The sequence below is a fragment of the Micromys minutus genome (assembly GCF_963924665.1).
Source record: "Micromys minutus genome assembly, chromosome: 29".
NCBI lineage: Eukaryota > Metazoa > Chordata > Mammalia > Rodentia > Muridae > Micromys > Micromys minutus.
Genome location: NC_137964.1, coordinates 1,403,013 through 1,430,357, shown reverse-complemented (window position 1 = coordinate 1,430,357; position 27,345 = coordinate 1,403,013). Strand labels below are relative to the sequence as shown.

At 47.0% G+C, this 27,345-nt stretch overlaps 1 protein-coding gene across 1 annotated transcript in view; it reads right to left on the bottom strand.

Moving 5' to 3' along the window:
* The window catches only part of SDK1 (sidekick cell adhesion molecule 1), a gene marked incomplete at both ends in the record, with an annotated part of 923,105 nt that overhangs the window by 210,590 nt on the left and 685,170 nt on the right, over positions 1–27,345 (bottom strand). Inside the window, 3 exons of the mRNA XM_080940510.1 lie at positions 13,314–13,450; positions 22,503–22,679; positions 25,505–25,607. Of these exons, the coding sequence (XP_080796636.1) occupies positions 13,314–13,450; positions 22,503–22,679; positions 25,505–25,607 (417 nt within the window). The remainder of the gene's footprint in view (positions 1–13,313; positions 13,451–22,502; positions 22,680–25,504; positions 25,608–27,345) is intronic.

Below are 27,345 nucleotides of genomic sequence, written 5' to 3'. Positions count from 1 at the left end.
ATAAGCCCAAGGAGGTATGATGGCTGACCATCCTGAGGGATTCTATGAGGGGCTAAGATACCTTAGGCTGACGTCTGGCCTCCGCATGTAACATGCATACAGTAAAGAATTACGATCTTCCATAAGGCAAGTGCAGGCCAATGGTTCAAGTGTCTTCTCCATAAGGGCAGAGAATCACCTGGACACGAGCTCTGGTACCCACAGAGTCCATTTCTGGGCCCCCACAACAGCCATCAACACCTTTGACAGGTGCCTTCTCTTGGGCTGCGTTTTAAAAGGGGAGCAAACTCTATTAGTTTAAGGTTTCCATATGCAAAATCCCACAGGAAAAAGAGCCATGCTGGAAGCGCTCCCTAACAGCTCCAGAGGCTCAGCAGGGCCCCTGTGCAACAAGTTTCAAAGACAGCAGCGCCAGGACACTCTGAAGCACAGAGAACAAAGCCTCTGCCACTGAGGCAAGCAAAACAGCACAAAGCCCATCAGCTTTTAAGGACATAATAGCGAGCGTGGAGGGAGATGTTTAACATGTGTGATGGCAGTCAGCAGCGTCTAGCAGAGCAAATGAGCGGTGCGTGCGTGAGGCGGCGGGATCTGTACGTGAAAAGACACCTGTGGCCATAGGGAAAGAACAAAACCCTGCTTCCAGGTTCTCTCTGTGCTGGGAGAGCCCTGGTCTTCCGAGAAGTACGGAGGCTCAGAGAGTGTTCTCTAGAAGCAAGCCTTGCTCCAGAAGCTGACACCAAGCCCCACTTCAGAAAGCTGAGGGGTTCCCGGAGAAGGCTCAGTGGGTAAAGTGTTCACTGTGCAAGTACGAGAACCTGTGTTCAGATTCTCAGCAACCTTATAAAACCTGGGCACAGTGAACTATGTCTGTAACCTCATCCCTGGGGGTGGGGTGGGGTGGGGGAGGGTAGAGACAGGTGGGACCAAGGGCTCACTGCCTGGCCAGTCTAGCTGAAATGGCAGCCTCCAACTTCAATGAGAGATCCTGTTTCAAAAAGTCAAGGTGGAGAAGAAAAGAGCAAGATACCCACTGTCAACCTCTATTCTTTATACACACATATGCACAGATACCCACTGTCAACCTCTATTTTTTATACACATATGCACAGATACCCATTGCCAACCTCTATTCTTTATACACACATATGCACAGATACTCACTGTTGGCATTCAGTCTAGGCTCTACCCACAGTTACCTGGCAACAGCCAGCTATGCCTGACTCACTATAAAAGGGGCTGCTTGCCTTTTCCTTTCTTGCTCTTATTCTATCCTCTTGCTATTGCTCCCTCTCTCCCCATTCCCCTTCTCCCTCTCTCCATGTGTTCATGGTCAACCTCTACTCCTCTCTCTACTTCTCTACTCCCTTCACTCCTCCTCTAATAGGTGGACTAGGTACAAAACAACAGACCACTGCAGATTCAAGAATATTCTACACTTCCTGTTATTACCAGGATCCCAGGACAGCCTCTCACAGGCTGCAGCCCACCATGGCCACTGATGCTTTGCCCAGATTCACACTCCTCAGAAGCTTCCTATTTCCCAAGAACCAGGCTGTTCCTGTTTCCCCCATCTGGGGATGTCTATCAGCAACTGAGGGTTGGGTGACTGTCCACACCTTCCTCTGCAGTTCCAGCCTGAAGCCTCATTCTCTGTTCTCTCTGCTCCTGCCAAGTTCTGCCTAAAATCTTGTTCAACAACTCTGTGTGGGATGTGCCTGACATCCTGTGGTCCCTTGGTATTCCTCACAGGTCTCTCTTTTCAGTGTCGAAGGAAATTCACTGCCAGCAACAGTTGGTTGTGGTGGAGGCAGATAAGCAAGTCTTTCTTTGTATGTCTACTTACATTTTTCTAGCTGCAATCAGCATGTATTACCTTGGATTTAAAATATATATTACTACATAGAAAATGCCTTAAAAAAAAAAAAAAAAAAAAAAAGAATCCATTTAATCCTTGCCACTGGCTTCTCTTGGACTGGGGAAACTTCTGCTCTTGCAAATGCACATGTTGGGTATGTCAGGGATTCCACGATGTTTCCTGTGTTCAGTTTTCTATACTCTGGAGCCCCTATGAAGGTGGCACACATGCCCAGTTCCTGCAAATTTCCACATGTGGCTGGCTCGTTTCCAAGAGGGCTTTTCTGGCCTCTCCTGTGGAGTGACAGCCCCTCCTTTCAGGGTCCTGACTCTCAGAAACATTCCCCTGACAAAATATTCATTCATATGCTAACTTAGGTCCCTGTCCCTGGGTTTGTAATTTAGTTTCCTGAGTGTCCTTTGTCTCCTGATGAACTTAGGCTCTGCCCAGATAATAATAGCAATGACTGAAAGATACATTGCTTGCAGTTCACCTGAAGATGCTCTGCTAGGCTCCACACTGGAAGGCTTGGGGGGAAGAATTAAAGCTGAGGAGATGGATGGTTCTAGTTTCTCACATGGCTGCCCTTAAAGAATGCTGACAGGTGCTTAGAAATAAGAAAACCTTCCACATAAATCTTAAAATCCTAAAATTATAGACAGGGAGAGGGGGAGGGGAAAAGGGAGGGGAGAGAGGAAGAGGGAGAGGGGAGGGAAAGAGGGAGAATGAGAGGGAGAGGGAAAGAGGTTTTACTGTGAAATATCAACCTTTCCAACCCACATCCTATTCTGTAAGGTTCAGTCAGGCAAAGCTGTGGTGGTGAGAATTCAAAGGAGGAAGGGCCCAGTGGATGTTCTAGAAGGTTGAAATGACTCACATATGTTCAAAGCATGGACTTCAGGTACAGACAGATGAATTTGTCAAGCCTCACTTAGATCTCTGTTTTGTTCTATGCAAAGTAAGACTCAATATATAACACAAAGAAATCATTATTATACAAAGCACCGAAATCCTAGAAGATATTCTACTGAGATCAGGGGGGCACAAAACAGCAGGAGACTTTACCAGGCTTATTATCATTTAAAAGTATTCTGATAGCCCAGCAAGATAGGAAAAACCCAGAGAAGACAATGGATTCTATTATTGGAGAAGATATGATTGTTTACGGAAAAACCATTAGAATAACAAGAGAACCGGAAGTAGGGAATGAAAAAGCAAGTGATGACAATAGGCCTCCTGTATCCCAACCAAGACAAGCAGGGAGATGACTGAAGGGAGTCTAAGGGACACAGCAGGGAGTTGACACTCTAGGACAGTGATTCTACTTCCTGATGCTGCAACCCTTTAAAACAGTTCTTCATGTTGTGGTGACCCCTAACCATAAAATTATTTTTGTTGCTACTTCCTAAGTGTAAGTTTGCTACTGTTATGAATTGTAAGATACCTGTAAGATATGAACTGTAAGATATGGATGTCTGATATTCAGGAGATCTGCTATGAGACCACTGGGAACAGACAGTTCCACCTACAGGTTCAAAAGCTCTGCCTTAGCATGACAACCTCCAAGGAAAGAGCAGAATGCTCCTGACTACTGACCTGAAGGGCTTGGGAAGCAATCCAGAGAGTGAGTGTATATGTATGTGCAGGACCCGCTGGCTGGGCAGATGAACAACCAAGTCAGTCCTCATAGAACTCAGCACCACTTTAACTCCTTCCTTACAAACTCAATGAGAATCAGGCATAGTCACATACATCTGTAATCTGAGCACTTGGAAAATGGAGGCAGGAGGATCACAGCCAATCAGAGGCCTCTGTTGACTACATTATGAGGTCCAGTCAAAGTAAAAGTGTTCCTTGGTAGAATTTTTTTTCTTCTTCTTCACAATTTCACAAAACAGTTCTATTTTCTCATGTTGAGAAATAGTAAAATCTAAGAGTATGAGGGGGAGTCACCATATCTAAAACATATTAAAATGTTACAAGAACTACAAGTAGAAAACAGACAAAACCAACCCCCCCAAAAGAAAACAAACAAACAAGCAAACAAAACACCTGAAGATGACTGACTAGGTCCAAATACATCCCAGACTTTTTTTTTTTTTTTAAATTTGAGACAGAATCTCTCTGTGTAGCTCTAGCTGTCCTGGAACTTGCTATGTAGACCAGGCTGGCCTCTGACTCAAAGAGATTCTCTTTAATTTGAGACAGAGTCTCTCTGTGTAGCTCTGGCTGTCCTGGAACTTGCTATGTAGACTAGGTTAGCCTCTGACTCAAAGAGATTCTCTTGCCTCTGCCTCCTTTTTCCAGTGCTGAAATCAAGTGTCACCATGTCAAGTATCCACTATATATGAGTGCATTGTTCAATAAGTCATGCTGGTAGAATGAAAACTAGAAATAGTTATGCTGTGCTATGGTATTCCTACATTCCACCTGAATTAAAAAGTTACATATGTGGAAAATTAACTGCTTAACATAAAGGTGCAAGTCTCTGATATTTATTTTATGCCTGATAATACTAAAATATCCAAATATAAAAGCAACTGGAAAAAACAAAAGAGAAATAGCATCAGACTAAACTACATAAGAATCAAACAAGTCTTTGTCTAAAATAACCTGCAGTGCTGGGTTGGATGTAGTTCAGTTGTTAGGGACCATGCATTGGGCCCTGGATTTAATCCCGGGTACTTCATAAACCAGGCATATTGGCACATGTCTGCAGTCTCAGCATGTGGGAGGTGGAGGCAGGAGGATTAGAATTCCAAATTCATCCCTGTCTACACAGCAAATCTGAGAGCAGGCTGGGATTCATGAAACCCTGACTACAGTATAAATAAATAAAATTTACAAAAATTAAGTGGAAAAAGAAATTTCGAAAAAAACAAACCAAACCAAAACAAAACAAAAAGACTTGTCAGAAATTACAGAAGAAATACAAAGTTCTAGTTAGAAAAATTGGGGGGGGAGGACTGACAGATCACAGCAGGAAAAGTACAAAAAAAAAAGCCAAGTAACTTGGAAAAATATGTCCAGCTGTGCTGGGAAATAAAAAAAAATGTACACGTGCACAGCTGTCAGAAGATAGGGGTTACAACCACGAATCTGCTGAAAACATAGGAGAATGTCTTTGCAAACCTGAAGGATGATATTAGTAAAACGGATTGCCATCTGGTGCCACTGCCTTTGTGGTTACCCTAAGGACCTTCATCGCCCATTGTGTGGTCCAGAACCATGGACAGCACTCAGAGGAGTGGTGGACTGTTTACCACGCCAGAGACGGCCTATGGCTGCGCCTCCTAGAGGAGAAGATGGGAATAGCACAACCTATGCCATCTTTGTGGAAAGACAGAGTAGGGAGACAGAAAGTGCCCTTACACTTTCTAGGCACAGCTGACAGGACTTGGTAAGTAGAAGCGAATCACAGAATGTCAGGAATGGGGTTGGGGAAAGACATAATTCTCAGACACGCTGAGGGAAGTACAAGCAATGCTTGCTGCTGAAGGACAAAAACAGCAAACCAGTAAGTGGCTGGAGACAAATATGGAGAGGCAGGTGGTGGCCGGATGATGAATGGTGCTGTCTCCCATGCTAATCAGCTTAGAATCTATTCCTCAAGTGACCAGTTCTACAGAGGACAGACTTAGGATAGCAAGATGGTGAGAAATAATGTAACCTCTGGGTTACATTGTAATAATGGAGCCTTGCTGCACAGTGCTCTGTGGGGCCTTTATGGCCCCTTTCAAGGGGTTTCCAGAGCAGGAATTCTCTTGGCTGGGCCTAGTACATGGTTCAGTGCCAATGATAGCGTCTCCTAGAGGCAGAAATGGGCATAACACTTCCTACCCTTGATCTTAGTCAAGCCAGGCTCCCCAGTGGATCAGTGAGGAATGGCCTTCAGGGAGGCACACAGGGCAACAGGACAGAGCAGCAACCATTCTCCACCAGCAGTTGTGGAGGAGGAGAAGGGAAGTAATTGTGGAGGAGGGAGTGTGGTAGGAGCTCTGAGTAGTTTCACACGTCTAGCTAACAGGAAGCAGTGTTTTGGGGCAAAGGTGGCAAGTCCTACAGTAGACAGGAGGGCTTGTCTGAGCATGGAGCCCGTCCAGGGGTAGCCTCCTGGTGGAAAGACACTTGGACTCCAGATTAGGGCTGGGCGGTGTCAGTTAGAGTCACACTGGAGAGTCTCTGTGGGGAAGAAGAGTAGCGGAGACACACAGGGTCCCTGGGCAAGCATCTGGACGAAGAAGCTATGTCCTCGAGGCTTCAGGGACTGCCAACACATATGGGGCAGGGGAGGAAAGTGAGTCAGTCTGTCAGGGCAAGTAGAGATATAGCAAAATAAGAGGTGACGAAGGGGAGGGATGGCTCAGCTTGTAATGTGCTTGTTAAGCAAGCGGGAGGACCTAAGTTCAGTTCCCAGGCCTTCATAACAAGCCTGGTGGGGTGGTCTGTCTATGTCATCCCACTGCTGGGGAAATGAAGACAGATGGATGCCTGGGGCGCACTGGCTAAGTAACGTAGCCTGCTTGGTGAGTTCCATGACAGTGAGCACCATGCGTTGTGTCATAAACACAGTATATGGCACCTGAGGAATGACATCGAGTTGTCCTCTGATCTACACACACACAAACACCTGCAGGCGCACACTCGCCCCAGCACATGCGCATAAGTGAAGAACGAGGCAGAGGTGGGGCCACAGAGCAAAGAGTTCATGGGGAGTCCAGATGGAAGGGATAATGAAGAAGGAGGCCGAGGATGGCAAGGTATGGCAGGGGTGTGTCAGGGGGGAGTGTGGTGGGGTCTGATCTGGGAACGACAAGGCATGGCTCCAGTGGAGAACAGCCTTTGGGCAGAAGGGGCGGGACTAAGGGAAACCTAGAGGTGGAGAGGGACTGAATTATGAAGCAAGAGTGACCCAGGCATGGAATAAAACTGTAGTGACTATTTTCTAGTCTTGGCGGGGGCAGGGTATCACTATCAACAGATGGCCCAGACTGCCCTCAAACTCCCAGTCTCACACCTTAACTCTCTCAGTGTGGGGAGTTACCAGTGCGTACTACCATACCTGGCTATGAGCATATATATATATCTCATACCTAAAGTGCAAACAAATTTTATATTGTAAGTAAATTTCAATTTTAGAAATACAAAATCATAACTATGAATACTCACACTAAAAGCAAAACCTAAGAGCTAAGTATCATAAGGTATTAATGTTTTTTAAATATAAATATAGCATGGACAGATACCTTACCAGGAGACAGGCAGTGTAGGCACTAAGCTTAAAAAGTATCATGAGAAAATGACTTGATTTTTCTTTCTAACTGGTAAAAGGCTACTGCAACTCTTGTTCATCAGGAGGATGTGTTGGCCCAGCCCGCGAAAAACAGGCAGGGTCTTGGTTTAGAAACTAGAATCACCTCTCTCCTAAATATCCGGGTTTCTATGGAAACTTGTGGTGTTACATTGAGAATGTGCATTTTTAATACTGCCAAATGTTCATTTAAGTTCAGTGATAAATTCATAAAAAGGAGCATCACAGCTCTTTTACAAACACAGAATGAACCTTGAGCATATGTGTGCTGTGTGTGCACGTGTGCAGGCACAGGGGTGGGCCAGAGAGGTCAACGTCGGTGCCTTCCGAGGTTGCACCCCTCATTACTTTTGAGACAGGGTCTCTCCCTGAACCTGATTGGTCTTCCTAGCTCTGTATCAGAGTTTTAATTAGTTTGTTGATTCCAATAAGATATTCCAACTGTGTCAAGAGAAGCAAATCACACATACGTACATCAATAATGCTAAAACGGATTGACAAACAGATGCAAAACTGATCGATATCTACAGAACTACAATCGGGCACAGCCTTACCTTCTATAGCATAAATCTATTTGCATCCATATGCATTTTTACAGACCAAACCTGAATCGCAGCAACTTTCCTAGAATTTACAGAGTTGTAAGATGGCCCAAAGAGCAGTCTCTGTGAAATCCAGCCTGAAGAGATGCCTGACAAGACCCACATTCATTTGCATCTTTGGTCTACAGCAGAGCTTTTCAGGTTCTTTCCCCAACAGCTCTCCTTACAACCCTGGCCCCATAGACACATCATTCCTGGCCACAGTCAGTACAAATTTTAGAGAGAGAGAGAAAATGCTTTTCATTTCATAACCAAATTCTCATGTTATCTGAAGGTCCGGAGCATTCAGCTCTATAGAGAAGCCCCCCCTCTGCTTGTATCCCTAGCTCTGCCTACCTCGATCACCAGGTGGGTACCCCGAGTCAGCCTTATGAGAGCGCCAGCTCTGTCTATGCCTCGAGCTTACCGAGAACCATAAAACTTCATGGCAAGAGAAACCCAATAGGACTACAGGGCCAGACATTCTCCAGGCAGTTTTGACTCTAGTTAAGTGCATGGAACTGCCCTCTTCCGTGGTGGTCTATAAACCTCAGAGAAAGCCTTCCTTTAGTGGTAGGAGTTGTGGTGCAATCAAGCATTAAGGAGGCCCCTGCCTCAGCCACTGAGCTGCACCTGCCTGGTTCCTATTGGATCCAGGGCATTCAGGAGATCAGCAGCCCTGTCAGCCTGCTAGGCTGCTAGAACTGGCAGCAGCCATGCTCCCAAGTAGCTGGCATGTTGGGTGGGTAGCTGGGGTTATTTAGCACTGTCCACTTCTCGGTGTTGAGTGTGGGCCAAATACAATCTCCATTTCAGTGTGCCTGCTGCTAAGCGCTTCTCTCTGGCTGTAATTAGCCTGCATGTTCAGCTGCTTCTTAACGGCACTCATTCCTAATAAAAATAAAAAGCTCATCACAGGTCCAGATGACTGAGGCGATCCTCCGATAAGAAGGCATATGACCAACCAACTGGTAACAACACATGCTGCTTCCATGGAGGCCATAGATTCATCTTATGGATTTGAAGTCAGGGACAGGCATGTAACAACTGTCCTGCCCTCTCAATGCTTAGCAGGAGGAAGGGCAGCCTGAAGCTGGGTCCAGACGAGAGGGTCAACTGGTCAGCACTGCCAGTCTTTGGGACCTTCTTAGCAAAACACCTGCCAAAATGTCTAGTGTTTGCTCTTGGTGACCACTGGTCAAGCATAATGACAAATAGGGGCTGGCAGGGTAGCTGGGTGACAGAGAGCTTGTCTAGCATGTGCAAGATACTGGGTTTGACTGCAGAACCTCAACACACAAGAAACGGAGAGTAGTGACAGACCAGAATGTATATGTATGTGTATATGTACATATATATATTTATACACATACATATACATATATGTAAACACATATACTATATATAAGTATGTATACATATACATATGTGTGTGCATTATGTATGTGCATATGTATGCAGGTGCATATGTGTACATGTGTAGGTGGAGGCCAGAGGTCAATATCAGGCATCATTTCTCAGTTGTCCACATTGGTTTTCCAGACAAGGTTTCTCACCGGGTCCTGGACTCACTGATTTGGCTCTAGCTGACCAGTGAGCACCAGGGGTCAACCACTCTCACTTCTATAGCCACACCAAAGTATGCCATCACTCTCGGATTGCTACTCTAAGTTCTGGTTTGCACATCAGGTTCTTCACTGATTGAACCTTAAGCACTGATGTGTCTGACCATGTCCTCGTCTGAAGTTGGTTCCAGCACACCTCAGACTACCTGGTGGAAGAGCAGATGTCAATCAACATGGATGGATAGTTACGTAAAAGCTTGTTTCTGATTTAGGCAGTATGCCTGACTGGAAAAATAAGTCTTGCTGTCAGTTGGGAAATGGTTTGTGTGTTATTTTTGAATCAGTGCCTGTTTTGGTGTCAAGAAGAGAAGGTAGAACAGTTCCCTGGTGTAAGACTGCCCAGAGTGTCATGCTGTATAGTATTTTCTTCCGAACTGAAACATTTCATACTGCAGGGAGGCTCCTTATGACTGAGGAAGTAAATAAATGGAAAGTCTCAGGAAGTTCCTGAAACTTACCAGATGTACATGGCCCCTACGTCCACACAGTTACATAAGCACTAAAGGTGGCTCAGGGGAGATTCTCTGACACTTTGAGCTGCCTGGAAGTTGTGCCGAGAGTTTTAGGGTTCCAGCTTTCTTGAATCATCACCTGTCACTCATGACAGGTGGGTTGTGATGATGTAGCTGCCTTTGATTGGTCCCTGCTCCTGTAAGTCACCACGTGGGTGACCTGCAAGTACTCACTGTATCTTGGTAATATTGTAAGTGTTCCCTATTTGGGTGAGTGGGTGTTTGTTTTCATCTCCTCAGGGAATAGTGTCATGTAGCAGTCTCTCCTGGTGGCTCTGCCAGATTCATGTTATCTCATTTGCAGAGTATATACTAAACTCCAGGGACAGGGACACAAAAGCGAGCAGAACATGGTTCTTTGTCTCTAGGAGATGGATGCCTGCCGGAAGCTGTCCTTATGGTGGATATCTGTCAACTTCAGATGACAAGTGCTCTGCTCCTGTCACATCCTTTCCACACACATTATCATCAAAGGCCACGCAGCCATGACGTCCTCAGGAAAGCCTTGTCTTCTGAAAGGTTATTTTAATAAATAACGCTGTCTCTTCCCTCTCTGACTGGGGCTAAATGGAGACACTGTTATCATGCAGCCCAGTCCCAGTATTGCCTCCTCTATGGAAAGAAGTGAGGTCAGAGGTCAAGGCGGGAGGAAGGGCTGACTCCAGTGCCTCCTGTGAGCTGTGTGCAAGCCTGGCTATTGCAGCTGAGGCATGGATTTAAGATCCAGAAAGTGGATATAAAATATAGCTCTATGGTAGAACACACGCTTAGAATCCTGTAGTGACGAGGCAGAGTGGCTGTCTAGAAGACCCCAGTGAGGGACTGGAATGTGGCTCATCCATAGATGAGAACCCAGAAGCACCAGTAAACGGCTGGGGGTGTGGTCAGTGGTAGGATTCTTACCTAGAACTCACCTCTCATTTAAAAAAAAATGTGAAGAAAGACTCTAGCTTATAGTCCAAAAGTTACATTGTGCTGTGTGGAGCCCCTTGGAGGGGGACAGTGGCTGAGGGATAACCCTAACCCTGCAAGCATTCTGAGTAGGGGAAAAGACATGGAGATGGCCCATGGCACTTTTGGCAGGGGCTGAGGGGCAAAGTGTAACTGATGCATGGCCAGCAAAGTGAGAAAGAGGAGGCTTGCAGTCAGCCGAGGTTACTCGGGACTGGAGACTTTGGGCTTCATCCTGGAGGCTGAGGGAGCCTGGTGGGCTTTTAAGGAGAGGCCAGACCAGTTGCTATTTGGAGGGAATCAGCACTGGTGCTTGTGGAGAGAATGGCTAAGAAAGGAAAACCTCAGAGCCTGGAAAGGCAGCTGGGGCAGCTGAGGTGTCCTTACTGGGATCCTGAGACAAGAATGTCAGAGAAACCTTGGTCTGGAGGCCAGACTGCTACTGCTCAGGTGTGTGGGGTGGCGAGCACAGGGGACCATTTCAAGACTGTGGCCCAAGTGACACAGAAACTGGGCTCCAGGTAAAGTGAATGCTGGGTGGGAAAGAGGAATGGGGTTAGCGCTAAAATGACTGCAAGATGCTGGTAAAAATCAACTATGCCTGTTGCAACAACCAGGGAGGGTTGGGAGGCCTCTGGGCTGGGTTCTAAGGCAAGACAGGGAGAGAAAATGAATAGGACCCAGGAAGGAAAGGATCTGCTCACACCGGAGTCTGGCTTAAGTCATTGCCAGCACTCAGGCAACAGTGTCAGCTGTGACGGTGGCCAACACAGAGACAACATTCTTGTCCACAGAGGCATCTCCGGGAAGAATGTTAACCTAGCTGTGAAGCAGGCTTGGAGCCTGAATGTGGGCCCTGGGTGGGCCTCATTCCCCTCTGGGAATCTTAAATAAGACCGTTAACTTTACAGTGAAGATGCCCCCATTGCCCTCATCCCTCCCAGCTAGCGTCTCACTCTGCCAAGCTCAGTCCTCTCAGGCGCCCCTCAGCCCCTACCCCCTGACCCTTATGACCTCATTTACCCCTGGTGACACTTTGAGGGTAACAGCATCAGTAACACCATGATGGTTTTTTTCATGAGCATTACAGGAGGTAAGAGGGACAGAAAACCATACCCATCTTTCTTCCCAAACACCTTCCTTTCTCCTAATCCCCTGCTTAAAATTTATATTAAAATTGTCTTTTAATAAATGCAGACTTGGCTTCTCACTGGCTCACCCTGACTCTTTTCTGTGGTGAAGTCAGGAATCCAGCTTTATTTGAGTTGAGGTCCCTAAACGATTAAGGGGACTTGTCAGGATGCTGAGGGGGACATGTGTGTGTGTGTGTGTGTGTGTGTGTGTGTGTGTGTGTGTGTGTGTGTGTGTGCCTGACATGCAGACAGAAGGAAGGGGACCAGGACTGGAAGCAGGTGCAGACACACAAGTCTCAGAAACCTGCTGACCTCCTGCGGGGATGGGCAGCTCTGAGATGACTGACTGCATGTGCCCCTCCCCCACCATAGGACCCATCACTGGTGATGAGATGTAGGTGGACATTTAGGATGCTGACCTACTGTCTTCTCAGAGGGCTTGATCTCTAAACACAGTGCAGATCTAAAGGTTCAGATCCTGCTTCTGTTCATAGGCTTCCACAAAGGACAGGCAGGAAGTTACAAACCCCCCCAAGATGCAAAGGCCTGCTACTGCCCACTCTAGGGTCAGCTCCAGGAGGTCCCATTACTCCCTTTCCAATACGCTCCAGGGATAACACTGTCCACTAGGAGCCTCTGAGGATAACAGTCTCATGGCCTTAGCTGTTCCTGTTAGGCCTGGTCTCAAGTGCAGGCCCTCTCAAGAGCCCATTAAAGATGCCTCCTTTCCCCCAGTCACACGGCTCTTTCTTCTCCTAACACATCAGCTTGTTTTTGCTTTGCTACCTGTGAAGCATGGCCAAGTGTCCCCAGCAACTGTGGGTTGGTGGGAAGGCTATGACATAAGAACATGTGGAATCTGATGTCTGGGGCTGGGGAGATGGCTCTATTAGTAAGAACACTTGCTGTGTAAGCATAGGACCTGCGTTCAGATCTCTGGCATGCATGTAACCCCTGTGCTGTGGCAGGCAGAGACAGGAGGATCAATAGATCTTGCTGGTCACCTCTGAGCTCCAGGTTCAGTGAGAGACCCTGTCTGGGGGTGGGGGTGAAAGTAAGGCTGGGAGTGACCTCCAATGTCTTCCTCTGCACTCCAAGCTTACACAGGCCCACCCCATGCCACATCTCTCTTTCTCTCTCTCTCTCTCTCTCTCTCTCTCTCTCTCTCTTTCTCACACACACACACACACACACACACACAAATACATATGCACATACACAAAGGCACATACATGTACATAAGTACACATAACACAGACATACACATATACACACATACATAAACACATATGCACACACACACACATCTGTGTGGGGGCCAACAACTTGTTTTACTACTTACTGTTTTCAGATACTTGCACAATGTAGTAAAGGACCGGGCTGTTTCCATCAAAGGGCCGGACCCAGGATAATGTCACTGAGTGGCTGTGTGCTGGACTCAAGCTGGCCAGCAGGTTTTGAGGTGGGTGAGGCAGCTCACTAGAGGCGAGGGACGAAAAAGAAGAAGGAAACAGTGAAGTCAGTCTGATGGTCATCGGATGCCCATGCTGGGAACAGCTGGTATGTGCTGCTATGGAATGAGAATGAGCCGTTCCCTCTGTGCTTCCTCAAGAGGGACTGTCTAGAACAGGTTAGCCTACGGGCATGTCTATAGGGGATTGTCTTGACTGCCTCAATTGATGTGAGGAGACTCAGCCCAACTTGGGCAGCACCATTCCCTGGGCTTTAAACGTGAACTGTGTAAGAGTAGAGAAGGGCAGCTGAGTGTTGAGCATAGCATTCCTTTATCCCTGCTGACTGTGGGCATGATGCAACTACCTGCTTCAAGTCTCTGCCACATCAGCTTCTCCATGATAATGAACCATAACCTGGAAATGTGAGCTAAGATAAGTCCTTACACCCCAAGTTGCTTTTTGTCAAGTATTTCATCACAACAATGAAAAGAAAACCAAAATAAATGTCTTCTTCAAGAGCTCTACGCTTTATTTTTTGAGGTGGTCTTACCTATTCAGCTAGGCTGGCTGGCCAGGGGACTGTAGGGATCCTGTTTCTGCCTCCCCAGAACTGAGATTATGGGTGTGTATTTATATAGGTGCTTGAGACTGACCTCATGCTTCTGCAGAAGCCCTTTACCATATGAGCCATACCCCTGCCTGGCATTATATCATTTATGAGACATAGTATAGTAATGATTTGCCTATGCAGATAGAGGCTGTTTGTGTAAACCCAGCAAGCCTGGTGGTGAGGATCTGTCCAGTGAGTGGGTTTTCCACACCCCCTGTTTGGAGTTTGTAGGGGAAATGTCCATATGCTTTCTTTGGCAAGTGGACTCCCTTATTTATCCACAGCATGAGGTTATATTGTAGCTCTGTTTTTGAGAGAGTGATAGAAGTTTGGGGAAAGCACTTAAGAGTAAATGTGGTGAGAAAATCAACGAAACACCTATAGAAGGCCATAAATAAGAGGATGTGGAACTGGCCCAATCTTGTTCTATATGTCATATGCATGTCTGCCTCCACCAGCACATGTGCATAGCCTCACACTACAGCCATCCCATACATGCCCGACCCAGAGGTTTCCCAGCTCTCCAGCTCATTATTGGTCTGGTCATGCATGTTTTCTCCTTTATAAAAACCTTCGATCTGAGCCACATCTCTGTGTAGAGACTCTGCAGCTGAGGGCATAGGGGAAGCCCCAGCTGGTTAGCTTGGTAGGTGGCATGCAAGCCGGGAGCTCCCAGCTGCTGTCTGAAGATTGTTCTGGAGTCTATGCCCTTGACTTGTGAGGTCTGTGCTAATTCCAATTAATTAGTGTCTGAATTCTACTGCGGAGACGGTCCGATAATAGAAGCTGGTTTGACACAACAAATGCCAGCCTGAAAAGCGGCAGGAGTGGCCAGTGCTCCAGGTCAGTGTGGGAACTCAGAGTCTCCTCATCAGCAGATGAACACACACACAGACCACAGCCTTTGCCCAGGACTGTCCTATGTATACACAGTAAGACCCAGGAGCTTACATGTGGCTGTTTCTTTACATGTATTTAGTGTGTGTGTGTGTACATGCTTGTATGTATATGTGTGTTCCATCATCACATGTTCACATGCATGTAGATGCCAAAGATCACCTTCAGCTGCTTTTCTCAGTCACCTCTGCCTTGCGACGGGTCTTTCACTGAACCCAGAACTCACTGATTCAGCGAGTCCTTCTCTCTCTGCCTCCCTAGTACTGAGATTATAGGGCACACCACTAGAGTGGCTTTGATGTGGGTGCCAGGGACCCCAACTCAGGTTCTCACTCTTATGCTGTGAGTGCTCTAACTACAGAGACATCCCCAGCATGCAGCAGACGCTTTCTTTTCAACGTGATGATGGTTAGCATGGGAAAACCTTTGAGCAAAAGGTCAGATGAATACTATTTTTGGAGGCTCTCAGATGGTTATGACTGTATGAAGTGAGGAAATGACCGCCCTGAGGTATGGTTGAGGGGAAGGCCACATACTCTGCACCGCTTGCCCCCTTTCTTGTCCCTCTCTCCTGGTCTCCTCTTCCCACATGCTCTTTCCTTTCTCGACCCCCACCCCTCCTCTCAGTTTGGTCCACTACTGTCTCAGTATGGGCCTGCTAAGGCACCCCCTCCAGCTGCCCATGTGTTGGAGTTTAGGGGAGGGGGTGGGTAGAGCTGAGTACCGCCTTGGGACTGAGTGACCCTGGAAATCAGCACGCGCTTTGATGTGCTAATAGTTAAGTCATTTGTCCTGGGTTTCTTTTGGATCTGACAATACCCAATAGGAACAAACCAAAGAGAGAAGGAGCCATGAAATGGAGGCCGGGTTTGAGTCACCTTGCAATGGAAATTAAACAGAGAAATCGGCACCAAGCCACTTACACCACAGCATTATTGGACATTAACAACGGCCATAGTAACTGGAGCAGGAGAGTTGGGAAGGGCAGTGTTTGTGAGGGAGGAGCAGTTCTGAACAATTGGTAAAATTGTGGTCAAGGGAGAATTGCTCCTCAGAAAGAGGCCCAGGTCAGTCTTTCTCCATCAGGAGAGCGTCGCCCCTTTGATGCACAAATTGTGACTTGGTCAAACCCATCTTCTTCCACTTTGCTCTGAGTAAGACTCGGTGGGGGATGGTGTCAGATTGTTCCCTCCTTATTATGTCTTTGTCAGAAGTAGTTTTGCTGAAAGAATCTTCTCCCGATGCCCTCAGGGTCTGAGCCTTTCAGTCAGCTCAGTAAATTAGATTTTCTCTGTTCTTCAGGCTCCTAAGAATTAGACTGCAGGAGGAGCCAGGTGATGCTAATTGGGTCTTTAAAAGACTGAACAATTAATCATTCCATAACGCTTTAGGAACCTGTTTTTTCTGGGATGGTCAATAGGGCAGGATGCTTTGGGGGACACAGGGTCACCTTAGGACTGTGATCCCGCCACTGCAGCACCAGTAAACTAGAAGGAAAGACCAGATCAAAACTCAAAATTACAATGTTTTTGTTTGTTCTGTTGTTTTTGAGACAGTGTCTCAGATATTCCAAACTGGCTTTGAACTTGCTATGTGGCCAAGGATGACCTTGGACTTTGTCTTCTGTCTGTGTGGTTGGTGTGTGTGTGTAAGTGCATGCTTGCAGTGTGTGCAGATGTGCACATGTGAATGTGGAGGTGGAGGCTGACCTCAGGTGTCTTCCTTGACCACACGCCTCCTTATTCACCGAGGCAGGATCTCTTCTTTGAACTTGGAACACACTGATTTGGCTAGTCTAGGTTGTTCCAGGCAACCGCTACCTTCATTTTCAGGGAGCTAAAACTACAGGTAGACCAGCATGCCAGGCAGCTCGTGTGGGGGCACAGTCCTTCACTCACTCACTCCTTCATATATGCCTTCTGAAACAATCTCATGTATCCTCGGCTGGCCTTGAACTCACTATGGGGCTGAGTCACTGTGAACTTCTAATCTCTTGCCTTTTTCTCCACACAAGGGTAGACTGCAGACACACCACCACAGACAGTTTCATTCTGTGCTGGGAACTGAACCCAAGGCTTTGTGCATGCCAGGAAGGCACTGTGTCTACGGAGCTCCAGCTCCAGCCCAGTCTTGGACTTTGAATCCTACTGTTTCAACTTTCCTAATGCTAGGATTACAAGTGTAGTCCAAGTCTGGCTTCATCCCATGCTGGAAACTGAACCTAGAGCCTCTTGTTAGAGAAGTTTAGGGGAGGGGGTGGGTAGAGCTGAGTGGAGCCTTAGGACTGAGTGACCCTGGAGGTCAGGACATGCTTTGATGTGCTAACAGGCACCGCAGTTAAGTCATTTGTCCTGGGTTTCTTTTAGACCTGACTCTAGCAATTGAGCTATAACTTTAGCCCTCAAAGTGACAATGTTTTCTGATGATCTCTGCTGCTAATGTACAGGACACATCATAGAAATATCTGGAATTTTAGAGAGGGAATTAAGTCAGAGCCTACATACATCGTTTGTCTCGAATAATGCAAACACACCCTCCTGTTTTAACTTAGTAAATAATGTGAGGCACACTCAGACATTTATCGGGCACCTACTATATACGTGGCTGAGGTAGGCACTGAGGGCTCAGTGGCAGGAATCAGGTCAGATGATCATAAGGACATGGTCAAAAGTAACACACAGTCTCAGGGATGGAAGCATCCAGCTTCAAGGCAGAGAGACCTTACAACACAAGAGGCAACATTGCTCTTTCTGGGGCAGAGGACAAAAAATATAGGAGCTTTAAGTTCTTGAGAGTCTCTCTTCTACTGGGCTCAACACAGAACTGAAGAAATACTGGCTGATTCCACTCTATGACAGTCCTATGAGGTCACTGCCACCATGTCCAGTCTGTGAGCTGAGCCAACTGAGCTAGAGGAACAAAGCAACCTGCTCCAAGTCCCACAGTAAGGTGGGACAGACCCTGGTCAGCCTGGCTCATGATGGTTCTGCTATAATCAACAGCCTTGTTACCAGTGATGTACCCTAGCCCTAACCCTCAGCCACTCCTACCTGAGACAAAGCTTCCTGCTAAAATGATTAACATGGAGCAAATGAGCATGGGAACACCCCACTGGATTTTTGAAAAGCTTACTTTAAATGCTCAATACATAAATATAATGTATGTGTGTGCCTGTGTGTACCTGTGTGTGAAGGGCAGAGGTCAACATTACATACTGTACTTCAGGAGCTGTTGATGTTTTTACTTGTATTATGGGGTCTCTCAGGCCAGGAGCGCACCAATTTGTCTACGTTGACTGGACAGTGAGCTCCAGGGACCCTCCTTTTTCTCTTTAATGTGGATTCTGAGGAGCAAACGCCTGTCCTTGTGCCTGTCAGCTGAGGACTTTACCAACTGAAGTGTCTCCCAGCCCTATCTTCTATATTTAACAGAGTGGCTTTTAACTGAAGTGGAGAGAGCGGGAACTTGGGCTCTCTCAGGCTTTCGAAGGACACTATTTAGACCTAAGTACCACTCAGTTCCTTTGGCAATATTTACTTTTTCTTCCTTATTTACTTATTTGCTATCTGAGTAATCATGAAAATGTGGCAGTGCTGAACTAGAAGGTTCTCTGAGGAGCACATGATGCCCTGCGTTTCTGAATTGTTGCTAGTGTCCTCACTCTGGCCATTGCTGGTGCCTTGGTGTCTCCAGATCTTTGTATGCATGTCTGTGTGGCTTGTCCTTGTGGTGTGTGTGTGTGTGTGTGTGTGTGTGTGTGTGTGTGTGTGTGTGTGGTATGTGTGTATGTGTGTGCGTGTGGTGTGTGTGTGTGTGTGTGTGAGGTGTGTGTGTGTGTGTGTGTGGTGTGTATGTGGTATGTGTGTGTGTTTGTGTGTGGTGTGTGTGTGGTGTATGTGTGTGTGTGTGTGTGTGTGTGTGTGTGTGTGTGTGTGTGTATGGTGTACGTTCCTGCATTAGCACACATGTGTATGTGGATAACAGAGAAGATGTTGTATAAAGTGTTTCTTCCCATCTTTCTTGTCAGATATGGGGCTTGAACTTAGGTTATAGGACATGAATCATCTCATTGTCTCTGTGCATCTTATTTTCTGAGACAGAGTCTGAACAGAGACTGAACCTGCAGCTTAACAGTCAAGTTAGACTGGCTGCCCAGTAAGCTCTAGGGATTGGCCTGTCTCTGCCTCCCCAGCTCTGGGGTTACAGGTACACGCTTTCACGCCCAGCATCTCATCAAGGCATTGGACATCTGTATGCAGGCCTACATACCTCCTGGTAAGCATCTCACTGATTGAACCATCTCCCCAGTCCCGAGAGCTCTCTAGATGTAAGGACGTACCACTCTCCCCATTCATTCCGACTTGGAAGAGTACCGTGTTTATTACACCAGCAACTCCCAGGGGTCTACAGCCTTCTGAATCAGTTCTGCAGCCGGTGGCACCCAAATTGGTTTGAATCACAGATCTGCAAATATTTCTATCTTTAGCAATGAGGTGTTTCACCATCGCAGAAAGCCTATTATTTTATACATGCAGCAACATTTGCTGAAAAATGTATTTTACTTAGAGGAAATCAAATAAGTAAATAGTGGGGAAGATATGTAAATCAGCAGAACATAAACACGGAGCAGGATAAAAAGAATGTGCTGCATTGGAAGTATCAATTGGGTTGGTGCTGACGGAGCCTGTATGAACTGCTAACACTTACTTATTTGATACCAGACTGAATGATCTAAGAGTTCTCCGTGACTAGCATGGAGACTTACTTGAATTCACTGGCTGTGTTCTCCAACATCATCAAAGTGATTTAAAAAAAATCTCGAACTGAGGGGGCAGCGGAGCTGCACTTTTGATAGACAGCAGACCTGTATGTTCATTCCCATGACATACACTGAAGGTAAGAGAGGAGGAGAAGCTCTCAGTGGCCTACAACAGGTAATTATCAGTGTATTCCTACGTGCCTTCAGCCAACACCTCAGTATGTACTCGTTGGGGTTGGGCACCTGTTGGTAAGGTAGGCACCCAGAATGCAAACATTTATGCTAAGGGACTTCTGAGAAGGAAGGTCTGAATGGTGGCCTTCTCCCTTCCAGTGTGGTTGGTATTATAAGGAGTATAGGCCAGGACAAACTGGGAGGCACCTGTGACTGAATGTCAGGAGACCAGGAGGAGCCCTCGGGTGACACCAGCAGGGGACACAAGCTGCACCACAGAGGCAGTAGGAGGCTGAGGACAGGGCAGGACTGAGAGAGCTCAGGGGTCTCAGGGCACCAGTGCTGACAGGAAGGGTTGAGGAGACCCTGGCTGCCCAAAGCCAAATAGGCCCAAGGCTACTCTTAAGGTCTACACTGGGCTTCTGGTTCATCGTGGCTAATGAGGGTGACTTTGCTCCCCAGGGATGACCAGGGTCTGAGGAGAATCAGTCATACTGGAGGGATAAATAGGAGGTAGAAAGGAACTGTTTCTGTTTCAGTCTCAGAGTGTATACTAGGGCTTTCTGGACTGGGTGCTACACATCAAGTTCCTCTCCCGTGTGTGTGTGTGTGTGTGTGTGTGCGTGTGTGTAAGATAGAGGTTCACATCAGCTATCTCCCTCCATCACTCTTTACTTCATTATTTGAGACAGCATCTATTACTTAACCTGTACTAACCAATTCTGATAAACTGCCTGGCCAGAAAGCCTTAGAGATCCACTTGTCTGTGCTTTCCTAGTACTGGGACTATAGGTATTCTTTGTACCCCGCTTTAATATTGTTGCTACACTCCAAACTCAGTGTATGCACGCATGTCAAGTGTTCTACCCATGGAGCCACATCCCAACCCCATCATTAGACTTTTATTGTTTTATCTTTTATTTACGTGTGTGTGCCTTATGTGCATGGGTGCTGGTGGAAGTCAGAAAAGTGTGTCAGATCCCCTGGAGCTGGAGTTACAGGCAGTCATGAGATCCCAATGTAGGGGCTAAGATAAGAACTCAAGTTGTCCGCAAGAACTGCAAGTGCTTTTCACTGCTGAGCCATCTCTCCAGCATAGCCGGTCATCAACCTTTTAAATTCCTCTAATTTGGAGAGCTTGCATTTGCTCATTTTTGAGTGCATGGGACACACAGAAGGCCTGGCTTAGCTCTCTGCAGGTGCTTTCTTCATCCTTAATCCTTTGGGCAGGCACTGGGGACAAATGAGACTCGCTGGACGCAAAGTGTCCCAATGCTATTTTTAGGGGATGCTTTCTGTGTTTAGAATCCGTCCTGCATCAAGGTGGGCAGAGCTGTAAGAAAAGCCTCTCGCGGTTGTCTTCTGATGGCCCAGCATGCCCTGCAGTGGATGGGATGGATGGGCAGATGGCATCAGACACCAGATCTGTCTTAGCAACTGTGAGGCTTCGATTCTTTGCAGGTTGTATTTTCTATTTCTGTGCTCAGGGATTGTCTGGGAGGGCACATAGCTTTATAAAGCAAGTAAATACATATCAAAAAGTGAACATTGGCAGCAGGCCTTTCAGCTTCCTGCTCTGTGAGCAGAGAGGAGCCTAGGATCTAGATGGGTCCCCTCTCTCAGTGGCTCACACTTGAGCCCAGGACCCACAGAGAGGTCTAGGTCTGAAGTAATGGGACAGCTCTCTTAAAGACAGTGAAAGATGCAATGGGAGGTATCATCTGGGCTGATTTCACTTGGAGGCCTAGTTGGTGACTTGGCTCTGGACTTTTGGGTATGGTGACCTGACACTGTCACCACTCAGAAACTCTGATGGGCAATCACATGGAACTCATCCCCACATAATGGCAATGAGGTGGACAGCATTCATGACAGGTGTCTGTGCAGAGACATGAAGGACACGTGGGGATGATGACATACGAGCACACATCTATGTAAGAATGACACAGTTTGATTTTGAAAGCCAAACAAAGAATTGGGCCATAGGGTGTGGGGAGAGGTGAAGGCAGGGTGGGGAGAGAGGGGGGAGAGGGGGAGGGAGGGAGAGGGAGGGAGGGAGAGAGAGAGAGAGAGAGAGAGAGAGAGAGAGAGAGAGAGAGAGAGAGATGGATGGAGGGAGGAAGAAAGGAAGGAAGGAAGAAAGGAAGGAAGGAAGAAAGGAAGGAAGGAAGAAAGGAAGGAAGGAAGGAAGGAAGGAAGGACAGACTGGGGCCATAGCCAGTTGGTAAAGTGCTTGTCTTGAAACCATGAAGACATGAGTTTGATCCCCAAACCCAAAAAACAATGTTATGTATTGTGGCACATGCTTGCAATATTGGGGAAGTAGAAGCAGGCAGGTTTCTGGGGTTCCCTGGCCAGTCAGAAAAGCCATACCAGACGGTTCCAGGTAAAAAAATAAGAGACCCTGTTTCAAACAAACGAGGTGTCCAGCTCCTGAGAAATGATATCTGAGGCTGACCTCTGGCCTCCACACCACCCAGCCCTATTCCCAACATATGTACATACACCTCTCCAAACATGGACACACACGGGTAAAAAGAAAAGATCTTGCTATCACACACAGCTGAATGGTGGCTGATCGCATGGGCTAAGTGTGGTCATGTGGGAGTCTGGAGACAGGAGAGGCTTGGTACTCACATCACTTCCAGCCGTGCCGTTCGGGAGTCGTTCCCTCCCTCTGATACAATTTCACAGGTGTAGTCTCCTATGTCCCCTGACCACGTCTGGCTAATGACAAGCGACCCGTCCTTCTCCACCACGATTCTGGAGCTGCTGGATGGTGTGATGACCACATTGTCCTTTCTCCAAACGTAGCTGTGGGCCAAGCAGAGGGTTGGCACAAACCCCACAGAACAGGATCCCCACCCTTCCCTGATGGCGAGGCACAAGAAGTTGTATGGACAGCAGAGTAAAACTGGGGCTGTTTATGGTAAGTGGGACCAGGCAGATGTCTCAGATAATTTGTAAAAGCTGACGGTGCTTTGCTAACTAAAGGTGGACAGTGATGGCGGAGGGAGAATTTAGCTGGTGTTTGCCTGTCATTTAAAAAGACCTGAGATTAATTCCCAGAATCCACACGAAAAGTCTGGAGATGGTGCCACACACCACTAACATCAACACTGGGGGGCAAAACTAGGTAGATCCCAGGGGTGGCTGTTGCTCCAGGTTAGCCTAGCCAATGATCTCCCGGTTAAGTGAAAGACCCAGTCTGAAAACAAGGTGGAGGAGCAGGATCACGGTATAACCTGCTTCCTGAATAAGCATTAAGACTGGAATCTAGCACTCCAGCTCCACATAAAAGCCAAGTGGGTATGGCAGTCCACCCGCCCATAATCCAGGCACTCAGGAAAAGAAGGGATCCTCAGAGCAAGCTGGGTGGTAGACTAGCTACATTTGGTTTAGCAAGAGACCTTGTCTCTCTAGAAATGAAGTGGAGATCCTCTGACCTACCCAAACATGTGCAAGTAGGTGTACATGCACCTGTACATGTATATGCCTATGCACATGGGAATACATGTACACAAGTGCTTGCACACATACATATACACTGTATACATAGATGTAGCACCCCAAACACAACCACATAGAACAAACAAAATCCTCAGATAGGACAGTGAATATCTGAGCGTGTGTCTGGGAGACAGGGACTCCTGTGGTCAGAGGCAGACCTGTCACTTACTGAACTGAACCCACCTAGCTCTCCTGTGTCAGCAATGCTTAAGGCCCCTCGGGAGGCACCCCTATCTCCTGAGCAAAGTCCAGTGCATCTCATAGCTGCTACAGGCCCACCACACTGGCAGGCTGTCTCTGATGCTACCTTTCTTCCTCCTTTAATCTTTATGGGCATTTTGGCACAGTTTTCTTTTCCCATATAGACTCCATTAAGAGCCTGTGCAGTACCAAATGTCCCTGGGCGAGGCCCCAGTGATGTCTGGATTGATGAAAGTTCTGGTTCTTTATGAGAAGAATTCGATCACGTTTTCAAAATGGGCTGGTCCTTGCTGCCCTGCATATTCCCAGCACAAATGTTCATGAATTAGTCACAGGAGGACACCCCGAAACACAAGAGACAGCTGAGTCCCTTTGAAGAGAAAGAATGGACTGCCCTGGATATCCTGGGTCCCTCTATAGCTGGGACAGCCGAAGTCCCTCACAGAAAGGTGGTCTCTTCCACCACATGTGGTGCTGCAAAGGGACCATCCAAGTGGATGCCCCTGAGCTCTTCCAGCATTTGTTTTTTTTAAACACCATGTCCTGTTGCTGTCACAATGACTGGACTCTTCTCTAGGCATGAACGAGATCTCTGGGCAGGCCTCCCAGGATTCCCTCGGTACCTTTAACATTTTGTTTCCCATTTGTTCCTTTGGTTCTTGCATTTACTGGAATACAGTGGTATTCCAGCCCTGGAGACTCTGGAGGGTCAGGAGGGGAGGGAGAAGAGGATGCACTGAAGGGGTGGGAGAGGGGCAGGGATCTGAACCCAGGCCCCAGTGCAGGCTTAAAGAGCCACCCCTTCTGCTCAGTGTGAACTCTGATTCCATCCTTGTGGCTCTGGGGTGACAATGCTGTGTGATATATCTCTCTCCCTTTCTCCTGAAAAGTTACAACTCTCCTGCCCCTTGAGCCGGGGCTCACTGCTGAGGCCACCTGTCTGCTGCCAGGCCCTGGCTTTCCTGAAGTGACCTGGCTTTGGACTTTGTTTTGGTTTTTAGACAGGGTCCCACCATGTAGGCCTGGAACTTGCTATGTAGAACAGGCTGGCTTCCAACTCACAGACTCCCCTGCCTCTGCCTCCCCAGTACTGGGATTAAAGGTGTGTGCCACCATGCCCACCTTGCTCTTGTTTTTGTTTTGAGACAATGATTCCTGTCCTGAATCATTATGTGTCTGAGGACAACTTTCCCTTTCTTCCCTTCCTGTTTCCACCTCTGGTGGGCTAGGATTACAGGTGTGTGCATGTTCGTGTGTATGTGTGTGTGTGTGTGTGTGTATGTGTGTATGTGCCTAGTGTATGCAGTGCTGGGGATGAAACCCAGGGCTTCATGCGTGCTAGTGAGCACTCTATCACTGAGCCACATACCCAGCCCACGTGCCACAATTCTCCCCAGTAGCTTCCAGTCTGCATGATATCCTACTTGGCATTTGGAGACTCTCCGAGTCTCCTGGCTCCCTCTTCTGCCTGTGTTTCCCTCTTCTGCCTGTGTTTCCCTTTTACTGCCTTTGCCGCCTGCATGCCTTCCTTCTCCCTGCTACGCAGGCGAGAAAACCCCTCCTGAGCATTGCAGAGCTTCCATGTCAACACCACTGAAATCCTAGTCCATCCCTCTGGATTTTGTCTCATTAAGCATCAGCCCCTGACAAGTGCGTTTTACAGACAGTGTATTAACCTTGGCAGGAAAATCACAGGAAGCTGTATTGAAGCCACAGAGTGGAGCATAGCCTACTGTAAATAATACATAAGTTTGGACCGGAAGACAGATTCCTGTGATTAATGATGGCACTCGACACTGGGAGACGCCATCATCAAAAGTCTGCTGCTAAAATCAAAGACCCCCCAAACTCTCCCTTCTTCTGGACTTTCCCCCCATTAACCCAAGGGATCTTAACCAGTCCTAAAGAATGAGAACAGTGTGAGCAACCGGAGAGAGGTCCGAGGGTCGTGGGTAGCTCCGCAGCACAGGGTGGCTGTTGTCCCCTTAATCACTACGCGGTCCTCTGGTGGGTGAACGATGGACGTTCGATCTGAAACGACACAAGTCATAGCCAGATGATGTCAGCAGTGTGGGAGCCTGTGCCCTCCGGGATAATGAACTGGTCATCTGACATCAAAACCTCCACATTTTCTCTCATCTTGGCAAAAAACGGGTGTAAATGGAAGCACTCAGTGGTGCTCAGGGAATGGAGGACAAGCCTTTCTGTGTGGCAGCAGAGTCAGTTAAGCTTCTGAGTCATCCTGGTTTCCGAACTCCCCAGAACACAGAGACAGGCCGTGTGCGATGCTTAGAGTCTGGACTCTCTGGAGTGTCTCTCTGTATGTTTTGAGGACCATCTCAGGGCTTGGTCCTCTGAAACTGTCTATCTTGTGTTTCTGATGGGCTCTCTCACTGCCATGGTACTCACCAAGTAGTCTTGCTGGTGAGCGAGCTCCCAGTATTTGCCTGCCTCTCAGTCCCTGATCCTAGGAGGATAGACGGGGCCATCACTCCCAGCTCTTCTATGTGGGTCTAGGGATCAATCAATCTCAGGCCCTCAAGCAAGGTAAGCACTGGACTCTCTGAGCTGTCTCTCCAGCCTAAAGTTTGGACTCTTAAAGCAGGAATAGAGGTGGAGGCTGAGACAGGAGGATCACAAACTCAAGGCCAGCTTGGGCTATGAAATAAGTTCATGCCCTGCAAACTACAGGCTAAGTTTAAGAGCAGCCTAGGAAACATGAGGCCCTATTTCAACAGAAAAGGTAAGAAGAAGGCTGGGGATGTGGCTCGGTGGTGGAATCCCTGGGTTTAATCCTTGTAAATAAACACATAAGTAGCAGATAAATAAAATCTATATTCTTTCCCAAGATGATTATTGTCTTAAAATTTTCTAGTGCCCACACAGTATTGCATTCTATGACTTTAGAAGTTGCTTTTTCCCCCTACAACTTTATTTTAAAAAGAAAGAGATACATGTACAGATTTTAAAAAGCATTTTGGCATAAAGCTATATGAATATATTCTTGTCAGTACTTGATTCTTTTAAAGGCTTGATAGTATGCATTGAAATCTCACTAGTTATCATAAGCATAAAGTAAATGTAGGACAGAACGTAACATGGAAGCAGTCAAAGTTTTCTTGGTGTGTATAGATTTAACATAATGATTTTTGAGTACCAAAAATTGCCATCAGGCTATATTCTTAGCTCCTGAATTATTAATGATTTAAGGTCCAGGAGTACTACACTCTGAGAGGGTACTATACACTTTTTTTTTTTCTAAGAAGGACTGAGGCTTTCACTTTGTGGCCTTTGGTTTTTTGTTTTGTTTTGTTTTGTTTTTTCATATGGCCTGTGAGTTGTTTCTGTGGTATTCAGAGCTTTCTAGGGTTAGTATCCAGTTATCAGTGACTGCATATTATGTCTGTTCTTTTGTGACTAAGTTACCTCACTCAGGATGATATTCTCTAGATGCATCCATTTTTCTAGGAATTTCATAAAGTCATTGTTTCTGATAGCTGAGTAATACTCCATTGTGTGAATATACCACAATTTTTGTATCCATTCATCTACTGAAGGACATCTGGGTTCTTTCCAGCTTCTGGCTACTATAAATAGGGCTGCTATGAACATTGTGGTACATGTGTCTTTATTGTATGTTAGAGCATTTTTGGGGTATATGCCCAGAAGTAGAATAGCTGGGTCTTCAGGTAGGACTATAACCAATTTTCTGAGGAACCGCCAGACTGATTTCCAGAGTGGTTGTACCAGCTTACAACCCCACCAACAG